General features: G+C 44.1%; 3 protein-coding genes across 4 annotated transcripts; 1 reads left to right on the forward strand and 2 right to left on the reverse strand.

Annotated features, from left to right (window-relative positions):
* Positions 1 to 614: 614 nt before the first annotated feature.
* Positions 615 to 4,904, reverse strand: chic2 (cysteine-rich hydrophobic domain 2). Its single transcript, XM_084687247.1, has 6 exons — positions 4,594 to 4,904; positions 3,590 to 3,644; positions 3,151 to 3,306; positions 2,940 to 2,996; positions 2,790 to 2,849; positions 615 to 2,678 (listed from the first exon to the last, which is right to left on the reverse strand). Exons 1-6 carry the CDS (start codon positions 4,902 to 4,904, stop codon positions 2,628 to 2,630), a joined length of 690 nt encoding a protein of 229 aa, XP_084543373.1. The 3' UTR covers positions 615 to 2,627.
* Positions 4,905 to 5,214: 310 nt separating this feature from the next.
* Positions 5,215 to 7,829, reverse strand: LOC146236684 (OCIA domain-containing protein 1). 2 transcript variants are annotated; one of them, XM_084687160.1, is made up of 8 exons: positions 7,653 to 7,828; positions 7,296 to 7,380; positions 7,134 to 7,187; positions 6,959 to 7,006; positions 6,694 to 6,820; positions 6,314 to 6,483; positions 5,987 to 6,142; positions 5,215 to 5,624 (listed from the first exon to the last, which is right to left on the reverse strand). In XM_084687160.1, exons 1-8 carry the CDS (start codon positions 7,701 to 7,703, stop codon positions 5,584 to 5,586), a joined length of 732 nt encoding a protein of 243 aa, XP_084543286.1. In that variant the 5' UTR covers positions 7,704 to 7,828; the 3' UTR covers positions 5,215 to 5,583. The 2 variants fall into 2 exon arrangements, with proteins under 2 accessions (XP_084543286.1, XP_084543287.1); XM_084687161.1 differs by having other exon boundaries at positions 5,444 to 5,621; positions 7,653 to 7,829.
* Positions 7,830 to 12,416: 4,587 nt separating this feature from the next.
* LOC146236685 (sodium-dependent phosphate transport protein 2B-like) lies at positions 12,417 to 17,682 on the forward strand. The gene is made up of 12 exons (XM_084686636.1): positions 12,417 to 12,474; positions 12,760 to 12,879; positions 13,407 to 13,535; positions 13,726 to 13,869; positions 14,066 to 14,177; positions 14,495 to 14,690; positions 14,853 to 14,948; positions 15,107 to 15,227; positions 15,390 to 15,557; positions 15,729 to 15,845; positions 16,915 to 17,039; positions 17,124 to 17,682. Exons 1-12 carry the CDS (start codon positions 12,417 to 12,419, stop codon positions 17,670 to 17,672), a joined length of 1,935 nt encoding a protein of 644 aa, XP_084542762.1. The 3' UTR covers positions 17,673 to 17,682.

The raw sequence follows: 17,682 nt of genomic DNA on the forward strand, positions 1-17,682 counted from the left end.
GTTCCAAAACCATTAGTTCCAATACTACCAAAAAATATGTCAGATTCATTTGTAAACAATATATTACGTACTCATAAATTAATATTTTAACTTAGGAGCAGTTCAGAAATCAACTTTGGTGGGTCCCCTATTTTCAATCACAGCTTTCATTAGTCTTGGCATGCTATCCACTAGTTTTTCATATTTTCAAATAATCAGTTAGCCTTTTAAAATGAGAAGATTGGATTAGCAAAAACAATATGGAGGAACACAGGCCGGATGTTTGCTCACAATGTGCCTCTGTACACGGATGGAGATATTCCATTAAAAACAGTTTTACAAAAACATAGACATTTGATCCATTGAACTCTGAACAGTAGTAGGGGTCAGATGGCTGAGCAGTTAGGGAATCAGGCTATTACTCAGAAGGTTACCGGTTGGATTCCCGGCTGTGCAAAATATTGTTGTGTCCTTGGGGAAGGCACTTCACCCTACTTGCCTCGAGGGAATGTCCCTGTACTTACTGTAAATCGCTCTGGATAAGAGTGTCTGCTAAATGACTACATGTAAATGCAGTGTCTGTGGTAAAACATTTTTTGGAGCTGTGCGTGTTTGAATAAGAGACAACAGATACATTGTTATTTCTGGTTAGTTTATTACTGTACATACACCTGCTTATACACGTCATACATTACACACTCCTACATACACACACACACACACTCGCTTCTGTTCAGAAATACTCCGTTAAAAAAGGGCTCCCTCATTCACTAGGGAGGATGCAGTATTGGTTGTAATGGGAACATCAACACCTGTGTGTACACACACGCATATACATACTGCATATATGGCCTTCAACATGAGTGATCTACTAACTAAAAGGACCTATAAATCAATCACAATTCTATATGGGTGATGTGGAAAGCAAGGTTTTTAAGACATATATAGGTATAAACAAAGGGATGTCCGTGATGCTAATAGAACCACAAGGTTCTCCTGAATACTCAACCAAGCCATGGCCTCCACACGGCAGGTGTCGAGGACTCAGGTCACACCTTTCTACGTGACATGGGTGGATTGCGACCAGGATACATGCAACCCTCCGATGAGTTTCACAGAGTTGGCAAAGTGGATACACGTTTTTTTTTTTTTTTTGCATCGCAAAAGACAGACCTAATAGAAGGCGTGTTAACTGCCCCTCACAGCTCTGGGTCTTTCCTGTGGCGTACAACCTTAAAAAAGCCCCAACAGAAAAACAACAATGTGCATAGATCATGTTTTTATGAATGATGAAAGCCGTTCTTTGATCTAGTATGTTACACCTTTCTATCTGAACATTCTTATGGATGATTTCTGGGTGAAAAGCTACATATATTTTTTTTTTTTATTGTTGGGAGGTTAGGAAAAGAGCTCATCTGAGATTACTGGGATTAAACCCCACCCTGTGCTTCAGTGCTCACATAGGACGCCATTGTAGCCCAGAGCCTATGTATAAAAAATAAATAAAAAAACTACCACTAACCAAACATGATGCAGATTTGATTGTGTCTTATTTTTATGCCCATTCACTTACACACACACTTAAAATCAAACAACAAAACAGGAGTAATCATGGCTGAAGGATTTAACAAAGACAACACTCAGCCATACAGGTTTCATTAACAAGAGGTTATGAGTGCGTTGGATCTCAAGCAGGTATCTCTCACATACATTTGTGTTCTCATTTGATTTGTCTTTCAAGGCCAAACGCAAAAACACTTTCAGAAACACCGAGCTGTAAAACAAACGCTCCACTGCCCATTTTCACTGAACAGCGCAAACAACCGCCTGATAGGTAACGGTTTGTCAAGGTCTCCATACATAGATAAAGAATACAGTCAGACAGTGAGTGATTGTCTCTAGTCTGGGCATCGCACAGTCTAACATTCAGGGGACTGGGAGATGGCCAGTTGAGTCGTTGGCTTTTTAGTCAGTGATGTTACTTGGCCTGGTCCAAGGTAGACTGTTACCAGGGCCGTTTTATACGACAGTGAAAACAGGTGTTCCTCACCGGGCCTATAGCCATTCCCACTAAGATTTCAGGGTTGCTCAGAAGTTCCATAGAGATTTAGGGGGGGACGGGACGTTTCATTCTGATATTCCAGACAATGATAACAAGGGAACAAGGGGGACACATAAAGTGGGATTATTATCACATAAGATTTGATTAGGGTGAGATTGTGCCGTAAGGTAACAATAGGGCGGTGGATTTTCAGAATTCCAGTTAAGAGAACGTGGAACCCGTTCAGGAGTCGTTCAGGATCTCCGGTTACAGGGTTCCGTTCTGTCTCTCAAGGCTTGGGTCTCCCATGACAACCCATAAGCTGCTGCCGGTCAAAATGACTCGGTGGGTTCAAAGGCTGCGGCTCCTCCAGAAGGTCGAAGGTCAAAGGGGCGGGGGGGTGCTATTGGGTTTGTAAACAAGTGTAACCTGGATAGGAAGGCGTGGGAAGAAGGTTGAGGGTCTGAAGAGGGTGAACTACCCGGTAAACATAAAAGGTGTGGTGCATTTCAGGGAAGGAGAGGGTTGAGGATGCCTTTTGGCCATGTTGGAACCGTATCTGTGCCGCAGAGAGGCACCATGGGAGGACGGAGACGCTCAGGAAGAGCTAGTCCGGTCTGAAGATAGGAATCTTGGGTAGGAACTCTATTAGGATAACCTGGGGGCACAGACAGAGAGAGATGGTTATTAAATAGATAGAGCCTATTATGTGTGAGGGTTTGTCTGTGTAAGAGACTTATGGCCTTCTAGGTATGTGGTTGAGACTTACGTATTCCATCATGTTGTTGGTTTCACACTTCCTCTTGCTAAGTCTCCAGTGCAAACACAACTGAAAACAGTGAGAGACAGCAGTTGAATCTCGTGAAAACACACACACACGCACAGAAGCTGTTTGGAACCATTGCAGAAAGGGCTTTACCTTGTGGTACAATCTGCAGTTCTCCCATTCCAGCAGCTTCTCCATGGATCTCCGCGTCTGTTGGGTGAGAGGGAAGGATCAAGTTGTGAGTGTACATTTATGTGTGCATGTGTATGTGTAGTGGGGTTGGTCTCTATGTGTCTGCATGTGTTTGTGTATCTTAGTGTATGTGTGTGTGTTTATGGGGGGGGGGGGGGGGGTCGTATCCTACCCTCTTGCTGAGACAGATGACAGGCCACAGACTGAAGCCCAGTGTGCAACAGCAGCAGAGGCAGCCACAAAGCAGCCAGCGCACGTTCACTGGCAGAGTCTTCCTCAGGCAGCCATTCACACGGTTGATGCTGGCCTTGAACTCTTCTGGTGCCAGCTACACACACATGCACCCCATAGTCAAAATAAGCAATAATGGTTTGTAGAGATATTTGTTTCAACTTTACGCTCACATAAAAACAACGACTCTACTAAAACATCTGATGTAGCAAATCAAGACATTCATAGACAGCTGTACTTTGTTGTTAGACTGGGGTATGGAGCTGGGTGGGCATAATACTACATATAGTTTCATGCATGTGGCACTTTCCCCGTCTAAGTTAGCAGGGGGTGCATTTCATTTTCTTGTCTTGTCAAGGATGTGAAGATACTCAACTCACCTTCCCTGTAAGTGCTGAAGGGAACTCTGACTCAAATTTGTTGCTGAGCCCGAACCTGAAAGGAGACGGTGTGTAAAAGTTACCCTCACAGATTGAGGTTGGACAGTTAGGTAGCTAACACTAGAGATAACCAGTTAAAATGCAATGTATTTATTATGTCTATGGCAAACCCTCTATACATTTTTGTTTATATGGGGCTTTAAAACTAATTGACTCATTTCACTGTGAACAGAGCTATACTCTGTACTAGGCTACTAGCGTTAAGTGAGCTAGCTTGTATATAGTCTACCAACCTAACCATTCCATTCCCACAGCCAGGTCATGTCTCACCGGACATAAGTCTAGCTACCAGACAATCAGTACCAGATAGGTTTGTGAGTCTAGCTACAGTAACTGAACATGTAATATTGAGATTTTGGCACCCGGTTCGAGGGTGTTTCCATTTTCCAATTGCCCAAGGCGATAGCCTAGCTAAACTACACGCTAATGCGATAACTGGCAGATATGTTGGCAGCGTACTAACGAAAATGATCAACTTTGTACTGGCTAGTACAGAAGTTAGCCTAACTAACAATAAACAGCTGTACTAATGCGTTGGCTTTTGGTTCAATTAAAACGGTTCTTTTGGTTCAAACCACTGTGTCAACTATTTAGCCTCCCTTGCTAGCTAGGCAAGTCACTTAGTAGTTGAGTTAGCAATGATGAAGTTAGTTTCGAAATGTAGACTATAGTTTTAAATAAATACCTCTACAGTAGCAAGCTAGCTCACGCTTTAACGTTGTTTAAATTTGGTATCGCTCAACGTACCGTTGGTAGCTAGCCTACGTTAGCTAGCTTGCAAACCCCTTAGGTTACGCTGCTGTTGTTGGTGCTGCGTTAGCTCGGGGGGTTCAGGCCGGGCAAGCACCTGGAAGACAGCTTGTGGTGCTTGCTAACTTTAAATTGTTATTTCGCAGTCAAATTAAAGTTTTTCACAATCCAAGTTAGCCCTGCAGGTTGCTTACACAGTGACGTGGCCGGATCCCCGCACCACCACAGGGTCCGGGGCATACTTTAGAAGCTGTTCCTCCGCGGCCCTGTCCTCGTCCTCTTCTTCTTCCTCCTCCTCTTCGTATATCTCATCAAAGTCCTCCATCATCGCTCGACTCGGTCTCGCGCTTCCCGGGTGAGGCGCCGGGAGAGACACGATGCCGCCGTAAACAATATCCTTCCCGTTAACAGAGCAGTGCAGCAATGTAAGACAACGCTCATAAAATCCCACCGTCCTACAACAGTTCACATCAGTAGGCTTCAGTCCAAAACAAAACATCAACATCCGCCGCAGTACCTATGAGAAACCGGAAGGGGGACGGACGGGTTTACGTCATAGACTCAGGAATGTCACTGAAGCCCATGTGCTGTTCTGCCAGTAAAAACGTATGAATATATTGGGTAGGATTACATTTATCAAGCAGCCGTCTTTTCTGGAGTATTTTGTTTGCGAAAGAAATTCATAATGGCCCGTATGTATTAAATACACATGGCCCTGATGCACGTTATTTCTAGATGACTAGATCTAGAAAGATCCACTGACTACCATTCATTTGCTGTCAACAGTACTGTTTTATATTAAGAGTAGGCAGAGCTGTGTAGAAAATATACTTTTATTGTTGTGATAATGTAACATGTCTTGGGTCAGGATTGCATTCTGTCCCACAATTCATGTCCTATCTTTTCTCAGATTTACAAGACATTTAGATCCAGTTTCTTTCATAAATTGAAATCTTTTTGCTTGTACTGAACTGTACTGTTGTCTGTCCAAACTAGATTTTATTATTCTCATCCTCAAGCAGTTTTAGATAAACACAGAAAGAGTACCAGAGTCTGCTATGAATTAGGTTTTTCCACACATTTCTAGTTACATTCAGACATACAAACAAGCTCATGTCCAGCCTACACACAACTCAAGCAGAAGGGAACTGTTGAAACAGAACCAGTTGTGACAGGAAAATCCTTCATTCGTCCCAAGCATCACCATAGATATTCTTCTGCACTGCTGACAAATGGGGAAAGAGAAAAAGATCATGATCCAACAGAAATTACAGATCACTTTAAGTACATATTACTGTGTGCACACATACGCACGTGTGCGCGCACACACACACACACACACACACACACACACACACACACACACACACACACACACACACACACACACACACACACACACACTAGGATTATGTAGTGTTCTGACTATTTTAGGACTAATGGAACTTTCAGGTCATATCAGAACACAAAACCTAGTGGAGATCCCATAAGCAGTGCCACACCTCAAATGACCCCCTGGGAAAGCTGTCTTGACCCTCCCCACCTTCTCCACACGTTCCTTAATGAACTACTGCAGAAGTGATTTACCTTCCCTCTGGGAGGAGGGTCTGTCAGTGGCAGGCCTGGACAGGGGCTCAGTTTTCTGGGTGAGCGTGACCTCGTAGTTTTCCCTGTTCTTGTTCCTCAGGTCCTCGTAGAGCACCGACTTCATCCTAGGCTCCTCCTCCCCCAGGTATGACTGGGCTGTAGGCAGGGACGGGTGGAAAGGTTAGAGTGCAGCCATGAATGGGCTCATGGTGCAGAGAGATATAGTATATGGGTGTGTGTGTTCAAATTAGGTAAGCTTTATGTATCCGGGTTATGGCGATATTGAGTGGTTAGACAGACTTTGGTAAAGGTGGCAAGGGAGTTTACCCGGAGCTCTAGGGTTTTCCCTCTGGTCCATGAGATTAGGAGACTGGGCGCTGTAGCCATAATCTTTGTCTTGGGGAGGGGTCTGACTCTGTGGATCCGAGGGCTGGAACATGGACTCAAAGGACTGAGCATCTGGGTCGCTCATCTCTGACCTGGGCCCTTGGGGAGAGCTGGGGCAGAAAAAGAGAGAGTATGAGGATGTGATAGATGGGGTTCCTTTTATGCACCTGAGACAACAGAGTGAGTGATGACATCTGGGTAAATGGAACCTGGGCGCTGTTCCTTACAGTGAGTTTACCAAATAAGTGTGGTGTGTGTGTTTGGTTAGTGCTGGTTGTGGGTAGGCGGTTGATGGTAGTGGGTAGGTGGTAGGTACTCACAGTGGAGGCAGCTGTGTCTTCTTTCTCAGGGCCTCTCCAAGTGGTGAGCTCTCCAGCCTCTGGAACTTCTCCTGACACGTCTTCATGTAGGACATCTTCCCTGCTAGATAGCCACACAGGCCCGCGACTGGACACACACATTTTGATCACTTAGGCTACAGGTAAATACTGGTAAGTACACAAGTACAAAAGTATCCTGTCAGAGTAGCTCAAAACATCCATGCACTGAACACACTTCAACATTTACGTATTCAAGTGAACTCACAGGCCACTTTAGGGAGAGAACCAAATCTGGGTGACGATGACAGGGTTCCTGCCAGAGAGTGGAAATTGAACCGTTGGAGGATACAAAAACATGCTCTTGACAAGCAAAATACCAACACAGACTAAAGCTAGTGATAGAAAGATTATACAGCAAGACATAAATGGCAGCTAGCTACCTCGGACGACTAGTGCTTGAGTGATGGCCATACTAACTGCGGAGAAGGGTAAAGCTGTGGGGAAACAAAAATAAGGGTTAGGGTTAGCATTTCTTCAAAAAACTGTGTTTTGAACAAAGCTATGTTAAGAGGGTACATATTGGTAACCAGGAAATAACTTACATCTGTACCAAAAGCTCTCCTGGTTGCACTCCCTGAAGACCCTCCTTTCTTCATCGGTGGGAATGTAGTTGACCCCTACCGGACCCTACACACACACACACACACACACACACACACACACACACACACACACACATATACACACAGACGCGCACGCAAAATAATTAAGAATAATACATGCAGCCAGTGTACACGTAGGTAACCACGTAGACAAGCTAGTCGACTACCAGTCTGACCTTGTGTTGTTCTGTGTACCTGACAAATAAAAGACTTGACTTGACTACCTATACACATGATGTCAACGTAAGCTAGCGGTTTAGCTAACAACAAACTAGCTTAGCTTAAAACAAAGTTTACCTGTGAGTCCCCTTGCCGTTCCTCCGTGAAACCGGTATATATTTGTGACATGTTAAATGTCAGTATATTTAATTTTCAGAGCATGTAAAAAAACAAAGTTCCCACTCTGTCCTGATCTCCTAAAATCGTGGTACAATGTCATTGCACAGTGAGTGATTGACCCCGGAAACACAACTTGTTCATTGGGGTGTTTTATCTTTCAAGATGTTATGAAAAACAAGGTTTCCTAACGTTTTTAGAGTACGTAGCATTTATGCTAGAGTACTAGAGTACTGTAGTATGTATGTTAAATATGTGATTATGGAGTGGAGGAAAAAAAAAATGCGAAAGGATGGCCTAATCTAATGACTTTTATTTTGATAGTTTTTGACAAAATAATAAAAACGTTTTATTTCCGGTATTGTACATCAGGTAAATGAGAAAAGGCAGGGTTTTAGAAATATTTTAGGCATAAACAAGTGATGATCTGCTCAGGGATGTATAGTATTAATTTAATTATAAAATGTATATATTTTTTTAACTCGTTCAAACACATAATGTTCCATGAGCCAATCATTATCAAACATTCTCTCCAGTTTATCAAAATACCCGATGCCAAAAATCTCGTTTGCACAGTCAAAGAGGACAGGTAGTATCTCATACTTGAAGACGTGATGTTTGCCTTTACCATTGTTTTATTTTGCTTGTTGAATGGTCTTATTTTTTTTTAAACAAATTTTGTGAAGCACTTTGTGAGCTGGCTCTGTGAAATACGATATTAAATTAAATTAACTTTACTTACTTACTATTTGTGCTAACACCAGTTAGTTCTTATTTGGCTTCCACATTGTGATTTAAACATCCACACATAAAAAAATAAAAAAAAGTTTGCCCTACAGTTTTCATGGAATTGTCTTCATAGAGTTTGATAGAGGGATTTCGAAGAAAAAGTCTTCACAGTACCAATAAACCTCAAGGTTGTGATGCTGTTATCGCTTACTCCTGATTGGTTTTACTGGTTGTTTCAGCAATGATCAAAGCCAAGTCCACAAATTCCAGACAGGGTTTACTTGTCACGTGAAGGTTGGACCTCCTCATCGTCTTCCTCTCACTATCTGTCTTTTCCAGAAGATCTTGAAATAGTACTCTCTGACATGATAATCTTTATTTTCCTTTTATCTTTTGGGCAGTAGAGCAAACACAATACGATCTGTAGATTAAGACCAATCTTTTGAACACATCTAGTGTACCTAAAAATTTAAATTCATTCATAGCTATGTTTAAGACGCTTTCAATTCCAGTTCTGTAAAACAAACTCCCTCATAATCCGACAGTAACACACACTAAAATCAAGCAAGGCTAAGACAAGATGGAGTCATCCATGTTTTTTCAGCCCATCGGACCGCAGGCTAAAATAACAATACTGTAAGGGGTCGACAAGGGTCAGTCCTATAGTGGAATCAATGTCCATGTCAGGCCGTTATTGGATTCTCTTTATGACAGCTTATTTGGCAGCCATGAGACTGCAAGACATACCATCAGTGACTTCAGTACCACACTACTACTACAACATTACTTCCATAAACACATTTTTTTTGTACTTTGTTGACGTTGTCAGGAACAACAAAGTTAAAACACTTCAGGTCGACATAGACCCCTGACCTCCTCCAGTTGTAGCATGGTTGACCTTTGCCCTTAACCTTCCCATGAGGCTGCGCCCCTAACACAGTGGCCCAGGTTTGATTGCGGCTCCTGCCATTTCTAAACGTCTTCCCCTCTCTCTCTAATACATTTCCTGTCTCGGTGAACCTATCTACAGTATGTCTAATAAGGTCGGAATAGTCCCATATACAATAAAAAAAATGAAAGACAAAAAACCTCACTGTGACTAGCACTATTGCTGTGAAGTGTGCTTGTAGATGGCGGTGTTGGTGTTTTGGATAGCAGATGTTGTGTTATGCTTATAGTACAGTGTGTGTTGATGTATGACGTTGATATCCCTGAGACGTATGGTTATAACCTGATCAAATGGGTTCTAAGCTGGGTGCGAATTACAGGGGGGTTTGGGGGGGTCTGACCCCCCTTATTAAGACTTGGACCCCCCCCAAAAGAGATAAAAACAACAGGTTGGGGGGGGGGTTGATACACGACCTGGAGAAGAAGTTGACCCCCCCGATTGTCATTGTATAATTTGCACCATGTGTTTTTAAAGGCTCAAGCCAGAGGCCTTATAGTTTAATACAGGGAGGGGCTTATTGTCCAGTTTATTTGAGGACGCAGTGTTGCCACTAGATGCCATGACACCAGGCGCCCAGTAAGTGATGCTAGTGTGTTGCCATAGTAAGCCATGCAAAACAGAACTCCCTCTGGAAAAGCCTGCCTGTCTGTCCTGACAAGTCATCTCTGAACTTGTAAAACACTGGGGAAATTCCATGACAATACATGGAAAATTGTGTGTGCGCGTGTTTGTGTATTTCCAATCAATCTGCCTTTATTGACGGGCTTAAAATAGCCCAATGTGTATCATTTCCTCTCCCACTCTGGTGATCAATTCACACTCAGGAGGCACATGACAAGGGACACACAGGCAAAGCACATTATTCTTGTGTAGTATATAGTTTCAATTTAACCTCTATTTGTTTCATGGATGTAGAATATACAGTATGTCATAATAAAATTAAAATATTTGTTTAGAATTACTCTGGATTGAAATTAAGTCTGTTTAAAGGATTCAACCTAATCTTGTAATGACGGTAATAGCAAAAGGACATGCTGGTTACAGGCTCAGGATAAATGGTAGGTGAACTCCAGAAAGATATAGGGTCTGATGTGTGCCTCTATGTTTGGAGTTGCAAGGCGATGTAGACAATTGTTGTACAATAACACAATTGTGTTGGAATTGTAATAAACAAGTAGAGAGCAAAATGCATTCTTGTCTGCTGTCTGCTGTATGTTTGGTTTCAGGCTGTGTCAGGGAATGCATTCAAACACACACACACACATACTCACACACAAAGTTAATTCAGGGACAGTCGGAAAGATGCCTTTTTTGAACACTAGTGAAGTAGACCCTCTCTTTCACACACGAAAAACACACTCCCTCCCCCTTTTTGTCTATCAGTGTGTATGAGGGTGAATCTAAAAATGTGTTTTCCAACTTCTCTCTTAGCTGCTAAAAAACGGCTCAACCATGATAGCACAACCAAGGTTACGCTGGAGATAGAGCAGATAGGTGGTGTACATTGGAGGTGTACTAGGTCTGCCTGGTTAGCCTCACGCACAGTTAGCCTGCACATGACCTGCACAGGAAGGGCTGGAGCACTGGTGGGACCCACAGTGGGCCGCAAAGACCAGTGCATCAGGTCACAACGGCCACATTCACATCTCGTCACCCCCGGGCCACTCAGGAGAGCAGTTTCCCAGCATCTCGCTAGGAAGAAGGACACATCAACTCGTCACACCAGATTGCTGCGTGGCCAGATAACACGGAGAGGGAAGTCTGGAAACCTGGGGGAGGATCGGAGGATCTGAGGAAGGCTGCAGTGGTCAAACTCGTGATCAACCCTCCCCCCCACCCCTTCCATCCGTCCCTCATCTGCTCTACAACCCATGACTACCTCTGCACCTCCACCCCACCCAACCCGTGGAGGGTGGGATATTAACCTGAAGGACAGGTGGGCTCCAAGGAGTTGGCTGTTTGGAGTTGGGTTTCTGTTCTTGACACAAATACACTACGCCTGCCACAGGTAAGCTCGAACACTGCACTTTTATTGACATTCTTACAGTATAATTCAGCGACGGTTATCCACAAACGGTGATTGACGGAATAGTCAAAATTTGAATTTTTACCATTAAACATTTTAAAATGGTTTCCTAAATTTAACAATTTGCTTGAAAACAGGATTTATGTCATGCATTAAAAACACAATTTCTGGAGTGTGAACGGACTTTGCATGGTGCAGAAATATCTGTATTCACATTTATTACATTTACAGTTAAATAAAGGATTATCTAACACCTAACATGGTTGATAATCTGTTAACAAAAGTTTATGTTGAAGAGAAATGTATGCTACTGTAGAGCATAGTTGCGCCAGTGGAAAATAGGACACTACCAGGAATCCAGAAATGGATCAATACTCTAGCATGTGTGTGTGTGTGTGTATGTGTGTGTGTGTCAGACCCTGTCCTATCTCTGGTGTTGCCACGTGCATGCGGGGCCTTGGCGGCATTACGGAACAACAAAAGCAACATACTATAAACATATTCATGGGCTGCTTAACCAGTTAGTGACTCAGCAACATTTGTTTCACACTAAGTTACTTTCTTTGCACTTTGCTTAGATTTTACTAATTTCATAACAGCCATATTGGTAGCTTTGGCTTCAGTGATGATTTTGCTAACTTGAAAACCATCAGTTCTCATCTCTTTCTTTGATAGATAAGATATCCTTTTCCCTGATATCCAGTATTTAATAGATAAACCTTTTATCAGTACTCCACTGTGCCAAGTACAAAACTAATGATTACTTGACCTGTCTCAGAAAAATATCAAAACTCTCATAAAATAATAAACATGAATGACTGATAAAACATATTATTGTCTGTCCTTTGTGTCCCGGTTCAGTTTATTAGTTGGTAGTTCAAGAATATTGATTGATTTATGGTTTTGAGGACAGAAAGGAAACCGTCGGCTCTCTTCAGTCAAAGTGAATTATTTCCAAGTAAATTAACTTTAGTCAATGTGAAAACAGTCTTACTGTACAAAGGACCTCTCTCCCCAGATCATGGCTCATGTTTCAGAACAAGCTGAAGACACAAAGAGACACATAGAACAACTCAATGGTACTTTTGCAATTCACTTGTATTTGTGTTTTTTTTATATGCTTGTTTAATGAATGCACATACATAATGTTTAGTTTATGAAGTATTGGAATAGTGGTCTCAGATTTTTGGACCATACTATGTATATTCATATACATTTATATACATATATATAAACACACACCCATATATGTATATATAGATAGTATGTAGATAGATATACAAATTTAGAAAGTAAACTTGGACCAGACTGTCTTTGCTCACTGACTGTACCGTATATAATAATGTCTGTCTCGGCTTTTGAAGAGAAAACTGCCTCTATGGCTCCAGCTCACTCCACTGTGGCCCTGATTGAGGGTGGGTCTGATGGAGAGGAGAGCCCATGGGATCTCCCAGAGCTCCAGGACATGGGTGAGCCCTGGTCAGGTAAGACTCTGCCTCAAGGACACTGACAGGCCAGCTACAATCTGTTTTACTTTCTGGTCTGGTCTGGACTATCTCTGAGATCTCACAGCTTTCAGGAGTCTGGTCTACGGACTAGGCTAGCTTAACTTCATTATCATTATTATCATAAGGCCAGTAAACGTTTTCTTTATTTTGTCATTCATTGTTTATCTTTCCCTTAAGGTTTATGATGCGTTGTATAAGACAAGATAGGTCAGAGAGTCAATGGCCATGTCATTTAGTTTGGACACCACAATAACTCTCTCTCTCTCTCTCTCTCTCTCTCTCTCTCTCTCTCACACACACACACACACACACACTCTCCTTCCCTCTTTTTCTTTCTTTCTTTCTTTCTTTCTTTCTTTCTTTCTTTCTTTCTTTCTTTCTTTCTTTCTTTCTTTCTTTCTTTCTTTCTTTCTTTCTTTCTTTCTTTCTTACTTTCTGTCACTTCCTCTGGCTATCCTCCCCATTCTCCCCTTTTCCTTCTTAACACCCTCTGGTCCTCTCAGAGCTGGACACCAAGGGGAAGGTGCAGAGGGTGGTGTTCTCTGTAGGGAAACTGGTCCTCCTGGTGGGCCTGTTGTACATGTTCATCTGCTCCCTGGATGTCCTCAGCTCTGCCTTCCAGCTGGTTGGAGGTAGGTGAGGCGCACACACAAACACACACACAGTACCGTATGTAACCTTCATCCACTTACCTGTGAGTGTATCGAGCCTATGAGTGTGTGTGAGTGTGTGAGTATGAGGCAACACATGTGAACTCATGTGTCTAGTCTGTGTGTGTCTAATCTATGTGTGTGCTTTAACCTGTGTGTTCTCTATCTCCAGGTAAGGTTGCAGGGGACATTTTCCAGGACAATGCGGTGCTGTCCAACCCCCTGGCAGGCCTGGTGATTGGGGTGCTAGTCACTTTGCTTGTCCAGAGCTCCTCCACCTCTTCCTCTATTGTGGTCAGCATGGTCTCCTCCGGACGTGAGTGGACATCCAGCCTGGTTACACATTCACACACCCAAACACACACACACACACACACATACAAAAACGTACATACAAATACACATGCACACACATACAAACACATATACTACAGATTTAGTTATACATTATAATAAAGAGAATGATAATAATGTGTGTATGTGTGTGTATGAGCTCATGAATACTATGACAGTATTAAAGGTCCAGTCTGCTGTTCCTGTGATCATGGGCACCAACATTGGAACCTCTGTTACCAACACACTTGTTGCCATGACGCAAGCCGGAGATCGCAACAAATTCCGCAGGTTAGCAAAAACATCCGGTTAGAAGAGCCGCCCTAAGCAGTGCAGTGCACCTCTTATCCCATCTCCCTCCCTTTCTTCCCCCTTTTCTCTTCCTTTCCCTCCCTCCCTCCCTCCCTCCCTCCCTCCCTCCCTCCCTCCCTCCCTCCCTCCCTCCCTCCCTCCCTCCCTCCCTCCCTCCCTCCCTCCCTCCCTCCCTCCCTCCCTCCCTCCCTCCCTCCCTCCCTCCCTCCCTCCCTCCCTCCCTCCCTCCCTCCCTCCCTCCCTCCCTCCCCTCCTCCCTCTCCTTCACCTCATCCTCCCCTTCCTTTCCTCTCCAGGGCGTTTGCTGGGGCCACTGTTCATGACTTCTTCAACTGGCTGTCAGTGCTGGTGCTGTTGCCCCTGGAGCTGGTGTCAGGCTACCTGTACCTTGTCTCCAAGCTCATTATTGAGTCCTTCAACATCCAGAGTGGAGCGAATGCTCCCCAGCTTCTCAACGTCATCACCGACCCCCTCACCCTTTCCATCATAGAGGTATGGGGGCCCATCTAGCTTGTTATCCTGACGACAACACTCTTTACTGCCCCCCCCATCACACCTGCCACCAACAGGTATTTTTAAATGAAGGGAATGATCTCTCTCTTTCTCTCTTTTGCGCTCTGTGTCTTTCTTTCTCCCTCTTTCCCTCCACGTCAGTTGGACGAATCTGTTATAAGTGATATTGCAACGGGAAACCCTGAAGCCAGGAATAAGAGTCTCATCAAGACTTGGTGCAAAACCTTTACCAACATGGTAAGAACATAATAACTACACAATGGTAGTAGTGAGTACTTCTTAGCTACATGCTTAGCTATATGTTATCTACATATTACACTATGGAACGAACACCGTCCAATTAAACACAATTTAGTAGACAGGAATGGAAGGATGATAATGTGTGTGTGTTCCAGACCCAAATGAATGTGACAGTTCCTGGCCCAGACAACTGCACCTCCCCAACCCTGTGCTGGGTTGAGGGGAACATCACTACCACCCTCAAGAACAATTCAGAGACCTTCAACATTGCAAAATGTATTCCGACACCAACGCATGCATGCACACACACACCTACTCTGATTCTAAAACCAGAGACTTAACCTTCAGCTGATGTATGTTCCGCCCTTACAAAATGTATTCGGTCATTTTAAAGTAAGACATCATGGCAAGTCTCCCCTGCATCCACCCCCACCTCAGGCAAGCACATCTTTGTGGACGTGCCACTGACGGATCTGGCGGTGGGCCTCATCTTGCTGGCCTGCTCCTTGCTGGTGCTCTGCAGCTGCCTGGTCTTCATTGTCAAGCTGCTCAATTCCATGCTCAAAGGACAGGTGGCCTTGGTCCTCAAGAAGATCCTCAATACTGGTTGGTTCCTCTCACACTCACACACACACACTCACACGTCCTCTGTGTCTTTCTCTCATTCTCTCACTTTTTTTCTCTCTCTCTCTCTCTCTCTCTCTCTCTCTCTCTCTCTCTCTCTCTCTCCCCCCCCTCTCTCTCCTTCTCTTCTTATCTCTCTCTCTCTGTCTCCAGACTTCCCTTTCCCGTTCGGCTGGGTGACAGGCTACATAGCCATCTTGGTCGGAGCAGGGATGACTTTCATCGTCCAGAGCAGCTCAGTCTTCACCTCTGCCATCACTCCACTTGTGGGTGAGTCAAACATTCCAATGCACTCCATCCATCCATCCAACCAACCATCCATCCATCCATCTCTCCTTCCAGCTATCCATCCTCCTGTGCTGTCCATGTTGTATCCCCTAAGCCTGGCTTCCAGCCCAACTTCACCCCACCCACAAAAAAATGTGGTCGGGAAGTTGGGTCTGGAGGGTCTCGTATTGGGGACAACTATATAAAACCAGGATCTGGGTGGACCAATGAAATTGTCAGGGCGGGCTTTATACGATGATGGACAGATGATCAACAGTAACATAATCAACAACATCACAAAAGATCCCTTGGGTTGAATTCGTTTTCAACAAACAACATATTACGTTGCTCTGATTGGTTGTAGGTCGATCCAATTGAGCGAAGAAGCATTAGTTTTACAATTTCGGTTGAAACACGCCCAATAGTCACAGCCCAAGGGAGAGTTTTCAGACTCATATTCTGACTAGAATTATGAGTATGACGACGTCAGGCTATGTGTCCCCAGTAGCAGAGCTCTCTCTCCCCCCCCCCCCCCCGCTCACCCTTTCCTCCACTTCTGAAGTTGTAAAGTTATGCAATGGGGTGAATGGAGGGGGGGGTTACCTAAAGTAGTTATCTACCCTTTACTGTGAAATTGCCAGCCTCTCCTCCCCTGCTACTTATCACCGTTAATAATAACTTATCAGTACAATGACCCTGGAACCAGGCGACGTTCCTCCTATAGCCTCTCAATCCAGGAAATTAGTTGAAATGAATTGTGTGTGCACTAATCATAATTCAAATAATCCAGTTAGCCCATTGTAAATCTTTTTCCTATCCTGATTTATGGAGTTGATTGAAAGGACGGCAAAAAAAAGCCTGCAGCACTGTTCGATGTTTGTGAAGCAACCATTGATGCAAACATGCACGCACGCCCATACCTACTCTGTATAATCCCTGTGTAATAATGTATAATCATCCCCAACGCTAAATTATGTTTGAAGCTCAGTTCTAGCTCCGATGTGGTCATGTGTATTGTTGTGATTGTGTATTAGAAGTGCATGTCATGTGAGCTGTATGTCTGTGTGTTCAGGTATCGGGGTGATCAGCATTGAGAGGGCGTACCCTCTGTCTCTGGGGTCCAATATCGGAACAACAACCACAGCTATTCTGGCAGCATTGGCCAGTCCTGGAGAAACATTGGCCAACTCTTTACAGGTCAGTACATACGCATACAATCACACATACATTTGTACAGCCTCTACCATCACCAACACTTGGTCTTATGTCTTCTTCTGTTAGATTGCGCTGGTCCACTTCCTGTTCAACATTTCAGGCATCGTGTTGTGGTACCCAATCCCCTTTACCCGTGTGCCGATCCGATTGGCCAAAGCTCTGGGCAACATAACGGCGGATTATCGCTGGTTTGCTGTTGTCTATATCCTGTCCTGTTTCTTTGTCCTGCCCCTTTTCGTATTCGGCCTCTCATTGGCCGGCTGGCAGGTCCTGGTGGGGGTAGGGGTGCCCCTGGTGGTCATGATCATTGTGATCATCGTGATCAATGTGCTGCAGAGCAAGTGCCCCCGCTGTTTGCCGACTGTACTGCACTCCTGGGACTTCCTGCCTTTTTGGGCGCACTCCCTTGCACCCTGGGACCGGGTTGTCAAGGTGATGGCCGTCAAGTGTTGCTGTTGCTGCAAATGCTGCCAGCCTGCTAGCGAGGGGGAGGGGGAAGAGAAGAAATTGCCCGAGTTGGAGATGTACGATAATCCAGTGATTCCCTCGGAAGTAAAACCAACAAAAAAGGAGAAACAGATGCACCTCAGTGTTCTTCAAGCCACGCAGCTTTGACCTCAAACCT

Source organism: Hypomesus nipponensis, chromosome 22 (assembly GCF_054491055.1).
Source record: "Hypomesus nipponensis isolate SF chromosome 22, ASM5449105v1, whole genome shotgun sequence".
Taxonomy (NCBI): Eukaryota; Metazoa; Chordata; class Actinopteri; order Osmeriformes; family Osmeridae; genus Hypomesus; species Hypomesus nipponensis.